The sequence below is a fragment of the Trichomycterus rosablanca genome, chromosome 7, assembly GCF_030014385.1.
Source record: "Trichomycterus rosablanca isolate fTriRos1 chromosome 7, fTriRos1.hap1, whole genome shotgun sequence".
NCBI classification, from domain to species: domain Eukaryota; kingdom Metazoa; phylum Chordata; class Actinopteri; order Siluriformes; family Trichomycteridae; genus Trichomycterus; species Trichomycterus rosablanca.
In genome coordinates, this window is record NC_085994.1 from 18,924,312 (window position 1) to 18,931,321 (window position 7,010).

Below are 7,010 nucleotides of genomic sequence, written 5' to 3' on the forward strand. Positions count from 1 at the left end.
TGTGTGTTTTAAGGCCACATTTATTTAGATTTCATTGCATAACCTTCTTCTAAATATTTAGTAATACACATCAAATTAGCAGTAAACTATCCAGTAAACACATCACCCATCTGAAGGGTTAATCCATGGTTTAATTATGCACATGTTCATAAGGTAGAAGGCAGATGCTGATCAAGTTTATGGCTTTGTCTCTAAACACACCCATACGTGATATTGCACAGTTAAGCAGAACTACTGGGATTACAGAAACCTTGATGCAAAAGATAAGGTCTGGACAGTAATATAGTGGCTTATTAGGCAGGCAATCTCTCACACTGACATTTTAACACAACATCACCCTGTACCCTGCAGGTTGCAGTTTTTAATCCAGCTCTTCCAGAAACAGTATAGTGTTAGACGTTTCCTGGTTGAAAATCCTGAAGTTAGTAATACATCTGTTTTAAAAAACTGGACCTAGTATTTTTAAGAATTTTTTCAAACATTCTCTAACTGACCTGAGTACAGCCTGGACATGACATTGTTTCACAAGCTTGGCAACAGCACAACAATCACATATACATACAACGGTAATGCTAGCAAGAACAATCTGACTGCTGAGAGGTTATGGGATTGTCGGTCAGTTTGGTTGTGGGCGTTCCTGTAGGTGCAGCAGGGTCATTCTCAAGGCTGTCCACCATTTTATCACAGATAACGTCCACCAGGCACTCGAACGTCTGCTTAACATTGATGTTGTCCTTGGCACTCGTCTCAAAAAACTCAAAACCTTGTAGAAATAAAGAAGAGGGAGAGGTGTTAACTTGAAATCAGTGTCACAATCAAGGTGCTGGTAAGCTACTGTTTTAAGCTACTGGCTCAATATGATGACTGAAAATAAAACATGCTGTTTAAGCTGGTAAATGAAAAATAATTACTTTAAGTAATGTTCCATCAAAACTTGTCTACAGCACAGTGATCTGAACTCTTTTTCTCACCCAACTGATCCGCTAGCAGCCTTCCATTGTCCACAGAAACAATCCTCTCTTCTTCCATGTCACATTTGTTTCCAACTAGAACTACCTGTGCATTGTCCCAGGAGTATGTCTTAATTTGAGTAGACCTAAAAACACACACACAGCAGGAAACAGCAATACATGATCAATAACGTCCCAATCAGTGCTGGGTTGAAGCATCACTAAAAGCAGCAATAAGTAGATAGTATTGTTACCTTAATTAAAAAAAATAAAATAAATAAAAAATCAGTGAGGCACGCATTCAGTGAAATGGTAGTTGCATAATATGAATGCTTAATTTACATTAAGATAACATTAATAAAACATTGTTTATTTGATTTTTGTATAATTTATTTGTTTTTCTATCATTTATCTGGTTATCATTTATTAGATTTTTTTTTTATCATTTTATGACCAACACACTTCGTCCGGTGAGTAGTTACGTGTTTATAAGTATGTGCTTATGTAAATTGATTGGAGTGTAAGTTAAACTGTTTGATATAAGCCCCTTATGATATTTTTCTACCATGAAAAAACTTGTATAATGACTATTATACAAAGAGTAACCTGTTATTTTTTAAACTTTGCTTGTTGCCACTCTTTGGTTTATTAATATACTGATTTACTGTAGTAATTTGCTCAGAACAATTATTTATAACAGTGTGATATGATGAAAATGTTTTATTCAACAAAATAAAGTCCTGACCAGGATAAAGCGGTGGTAAAACAGACAATGAACGAATGAATAAATAAGTGGATGGATGGATGAATGAATGGATTGGTACGAATGAATGGATACATATTTGGGTGTATTAATAGATTATTGAAGGAGGGATAGGTAGATGAATGAGTGAATGAATGGGTAAGTAGATTTGGGTAAGTAGTAGTACATAAATAGACAGATGGGTGGATAATTGGGTTGATGGGAAAACTTTATCAGGCCCTTCAACTCACCAATCTTGCACAGCAGCAAATGACTCTTCATTGGTAATGTCGTACATGAGGATGAACCCCATGGCTCCTCTGTAGTAGGCTGTAGTAATGGTCCTGTATCGCTCCTGTCCTGCTGTGTCCTACACATAAAATACACCATCTCTTAGAAGCAAAGACATTTCACACTACAATCTACTAAGCAAAGTCTGCTCGTGTTTACTTTCAGTATATGTGTATTTTTTTAATTGTACCAGTATAAATACGTACATATACACATTATTGAATCCAGCAATTCATTAAATAACCTGTGAATTATTAATGCTACAAACCTGCTGGCTGGAAAATTAAATGTTTATATGCTTTATTTGTTTAGGCATTGCTTTCCAAAGACAGGAAATTGAGCTTTATATAGGTTGGTAAACATAAAGAACTGGTTTCTAAGATACAAATTAAATCTAGTCTCAGCAAAAAAAATATATTCAGCAGAGAATCACAAGTAGAATCATAATTCACTTCATGAATTATTAAACCAATTGAAGATAAATTAGCCTTAATTAAAACTTCATTATCATGTTAGAATGAATGGGCCGTGTTGTAGTTGTTATAAGACTGAATTTAGGGCACCTATTAAACAGGCACTTATCTGTCTTTTGCATTAAAAGCACTAAGGAGATGGACTGCTGTGGTCTGGAACACAGAGTACTGTTAATGCTGTCTGGTTTATAACAAGATGTGAGGCCTGTAAATGGCCATCTGTAAATGATGTTTATCACTTTCCACAAGTCCTGCTTTCTCTGTTCCTCATGGTGTGAACCTGTTGGTCCTCACTAAGGCTATATTAAAATTAATTATATGCAAATTGTCCTTATATTTATTTTATCTACCTGTTTTAAGACATGGCCATTTGAATATGCTAAATATACTATATAATAAACACAATAGGACCACCTGCCTGATGTGCTGTGAAAACAGCAATAAACCAGTCAGATGTGGACTTCACAAGACATAAAGGAGTCCCGTGTTATCTGAACCAGGAAATTACCAGCAGGTCTTTGAAGTGCTGTACATCATGAGGTGGATCAAGCCACAGTGCATCCTGGTTACATTTCTTTCACAAGTTAAACAATAAACAAGTGCCTGACCATCCACATGATTTTGGAGAGAACTGAATTCGTAGGACCAATTGATCTTTTTCCATTGCTGCAATGTCCAGTTCCAATGCCTGCATGCAAATTGTAGGTGCGTTCAATAGTGGACAGAGGTTAGCATGGACACTTGCTAAGTTCTTTGACTGAATAGAGTCTTAGATGTGTATACATGGATTAACAAATGAAGAGAGGTACAGACAGATAGATGGATGCATGGAAAAAATAGGTGGATGTATAGATGGGTTAAAGGAAAAAAGACTGAATGGGTGGGGGTAAGTAAGATAGTAACATAATAGTTTAAAAAAACACTTCTGGTTAAATTCTCTTAAAATTCTAAGAGCTGCAATTAAACAAACCTGAAGAAAATAATCTGTAGTTGTAATAAGCATTTTAACTAGTATTTTGTAATTTGTAAACATATACAGAATAGATTTTGAGAGTACTGCTTAGCTGTCAGCTATTTTAAGGGCATATAAGATAAGCTATAAATGAAGGGTGATACATTTAAAAAAATAGTGGACAAATTCTGTGAATAAGTTCATTTTATTATTTCATTATTTGTATTACTTAGGATCAAATAAAATGTAACAAATTCCATAATTGATCATTTTACTTCTTTCCTCAAATATTTTATCTATGTTCAGTTTTCTTTACTTAATAAATGCTACAATATGTTTAAATAAATATAATTTAAGACAAAGAGGTGTTCCCTGATGTTTTACCCAGATTTGTAGTTTGATGCTCTTGTCGTTCCTGTACACGGTTTTGACCCTGAAGTCGATCCCCACCGTGCTGACAAAGGCAGATGTAAAAGAGTCATCAGCGTAGCGGAAAAGGAATGATGTTTTACCAACACTACTGTTCCCAATGATCAACAGTTTGAACATGTAGTCAAAGTTTTGATCCGAGTTCTCTTTCTGTTTGGCATCTTGAGTGGCAGACATCTTCAACAAATGAAGAAAAGAGAAAAAAGTAAATGAGAGAAGAGTTAATATTTTATTATACATTAATATAAGTATTGCAATGTTACAGTAAGTATCACTGATAGACTGTTAGCTTTATGTTTAATCTGATATGAAATGTAAGAAAGCAAAACTATCAGCACCAGGAGCTGTCCATCTGTTTCAATGCATTTGTGGATTGAATTATTTAGTTTGTATTTGACTACTCAGATCCTACAGTGTATGTTTATTTGTGTTTGTTTTTATACAGTCACACAAACATAAATAACTGACATGAATAAATTACAATCAACCCATACTAAGCTACTGAATTCTAAAAGCTTTAAAATTTTTAAGTCCTTCGGTAATTTCACATCAACTAAAAAGTACAAAAACAATGTTCTTCATGTTATTCAAGTTACTGTATTCCATACATATCCACTAGTTGCAAAGCTTAAACATAAGCCTTTTTAAATTTTTAAAGGAAAGAGCGTTTGTCAAAAAATGAAAAAAAAAAATATTGTTTTTGTAATGGGTTCAAACTAGCAGAGGGGTCTAAGTGAAGCGTAACCTAAAAACAAAATATTAAAACATCAATATTCAACATTCACTTGAACCTTTTAGAAACTAGACCATATATCTTTATCAATCTCGACATAGCGTGATGTCACTGGCTTGGGACGAGGAATTATTCTTAAAATGTCATCAAACAGGTACCACAGCACATCATCTCTCAGTGACCAGAAGAAACTGTTGACTCCTACACGGTGCATGCCCTTTATCTGCACATGTGTTTTCAGGACTTCTTGAATGATTTCTGAATAAATTTGTCCATCAAGTTTCAGGGCACACTACCCTACAGCATTTCATTCACCTTGCTCTTGGGTGTTGAGGCAGCAAAGAGTTGTTTGCTGTACCCTAAAAAATAAAGATATGAGTATCACACTAACACTCACAACTGTCCGGCAGTGCAAGGGCAACTTCCATCTTAATATAAGATCTTTCCTGGTGCCTCTGTGATCACCTGGTGGATGCACATAGTTGAGGGCACTGCTGGCAGATGACTGTCATCTCTGGCACTGTTTTCACCTTTCTTTTTGATATGAGCTTGTGCCATGCCTGTCTCTGTTTCTCCAAATACTGTATGTTGCCCTTCTTGCAGGATCAGCATCCCAACAAAAAAGGGAAAGTATGTCCATATAATAATAAATAATATATATGTTATGACATATGTAGACTAATAATGATAATGACATTATAATGATGGCTAATGATTTAGACTACAGGGTAACATAGTTGACAGTTGTCCTATTTTGACTTTAGTGGTACGTCCCTATTTTAACTTCAGTGGTAGGCCTTCCCTGGGTGACCACACGTTATCTAACAACTAATGTAAACATATAATTGAATTTAAAAGATTACAACCCAAACAATGTGTATAACATTTTAGATAGTCAAATATGTAATTACAACTGTCAATTAAATAGTTGATATTAACAATGTGCGTAACATAGTTGATAGTCAATATACTGATTAACAATAATTTACCATAGTGTGTTCAATACGTCCGCCATTGTGAAAAATGACGTCATATGATGCTGGTCACATGGTATAGGCACAAACGATTTTTAAGGTGAATTCTAATAGTAACATAGATAACTTTTGTAGACAATAATAAATTAATATATTTAAACGATCTAAATGAGAAAATACATTTTATTATATTACTAATAATAATATTACATTTCTTTAGTAGTAAAACTTTTAAAATAAATAAACAAATAAAACAAAATCAGTTGTTCACTTAAATGTTTTTTTATTCATCATTTTGGAACCAAGACACCCTCATAGCAAACACTGTCAAATAAAGCAAAAATCATGGCAAATTTCAAGCTAAATGAAGCATTGTTAATATTATAGTAACATTCATATAATAGTAATATTATAACATGATTTCCATTAATGGGTAAAATATGGCATTTTAGATTAAATAAATCTAATAATAAATATAATTACGATTACTAGACATGGAATGTACCCCAAATTATAAAATGACTTATATATACACAGCCTAAACATGCATCTAGTCAATCTGGACATTCATATTTGATTTGTTATCCCCTAGCTGAGGCACTCCTCTCTCTCTCTCTCTCGCTGCTATCTTTTGTGTTTTGTGTTGTGGTTTTTGGTTAAAAACGAATTGGAGCTGCCTTACCTTTCCATATAAATCCATTTCTTTACAAAACGTCTTGATTTAAATGTAGCGTTTTAGACGAGTTCGGGTCTTGATGCTGAAATAAATCCTAAATCAGTCAGATGCTCGGTTAGGACGTCAGTAAAGCTCAATCTCCACCCATCTCTATTCAGCCACATCCGCGTCTTTAGGGAAACTGAATTTGTCACATCTACTGCGCGTGCGCATTGTTGTCCGGTCGCCTAGTAACAAGGGCTGCTTTTTTTTCTGGTCGGCACATCTCACCCCTGTAGTGCACTGTGCAGGGGGGCAGCTGGCAGTTTTGGCCCCCTGAAAACATATGCACATAGCCTCACTCACCACAGTCTGTCACAAAACTAAATACTGTAGAAAAACATACACTGTACAATTTGTATAAAATGATAAAATGAAAAATGAATGCTGGATTTTAATTTTATAATTTGTTTTATATACATAACTAATACAAAGTATTAACAGAAGTTTTGCTTTATTTTTAGTATTATAAGCCTGTTAGAGCAATAGTAGAAAAAAAAAAAAACATTAAATAAAAAGTATGTACAGTGAGGAAAATAAGTATTTGATCCCCTGCTGATTTTGTAAGTTTACCCCCTTACAAAGACTTGAACAGTCTATAATTTTTATGGAAGGTTTATTTTAACCGAGAGAGACAGAATATCAACAAAAAATCCAGAAAAAACAAACATTAAATAAAAGTTATAAATTAATTTGTATTTAATTAAGGGAAATAAGTATTTGATCCCCTACCAACCAGCAAGAATTCTGA

At 34.1% G+C, this 7,010-nt stretch overlaps 1 protein-coding gene across 3 annotated transcripts; it reads right to left on the reverse strand.

The window, feature by feature from the left end:
- Positions 1 to 6,290, reverse strand: rab3c (RAB3C, member RAS oncogene family). Of its 3 annotated transcripts, none has more exons than XR_010013267.1 (6): positions 6,227 to 6,290; positions 3,793 to 4,014; positions 1,944 to 2,062; positions 972 to 1,096; positions 495 to 763; positions 1 to 403 (listed from the first exon to the last, which is right to left on the reverse strand). XR_010013267.1 is itself a non-coding variant. In XM_062998476.1 (6 exons), the coding sequence occupies exons 3-6, from the start codon at positions 4,012 to 4,014 to the stop codon at positions 573 to 575; spliced, it is 657 nt and encodes a 218-aa protein (XP_062854546.1). In that variant the 5' UTR covers positions 4,886 to 4,929; positions 5,036 to 5,102; the 3' UTR covers positions 1 to 572. The 3 variants fall into 3 exon arrangements, 2 of the variants coding, with proteins under 2 accessions (XP_062854546.1, XP_062854545.1); XM_062998476.1 differs by lacking the exon at positions 6,227 to 6,290 and adding exons at positions 4,886 to 4,929; positions 5,036 to 5,102 and having other exon boundaries at positions 1 to 763; XM_062998475.1 differs by having other exon boundaries at positions 1 to 763.
- Between the last annotated feature and the right edge of the window lie 720 nt (positions 6,291 to 7,010).

Excerpts from the sequence above, each read along its gene's own strand:
- rab3c (XM_062998475.1), bottom strand. Across the intron at positions 2,063-3,792 it reads GCATCAAACTACAAATCTGG|GACACAGCAGGACAGGAGCG; the intron begins GTAAAACATCAG and ends TTTTATGTGTAG. Across the intron at positions 1,097-1,943 it reads TTTGCTGCTGTGCAAGATTG|GTCTACTCAAATTAAGACAT; the intron begins GTGAGTTGAAGG and ends GTGTGTTTTTAG.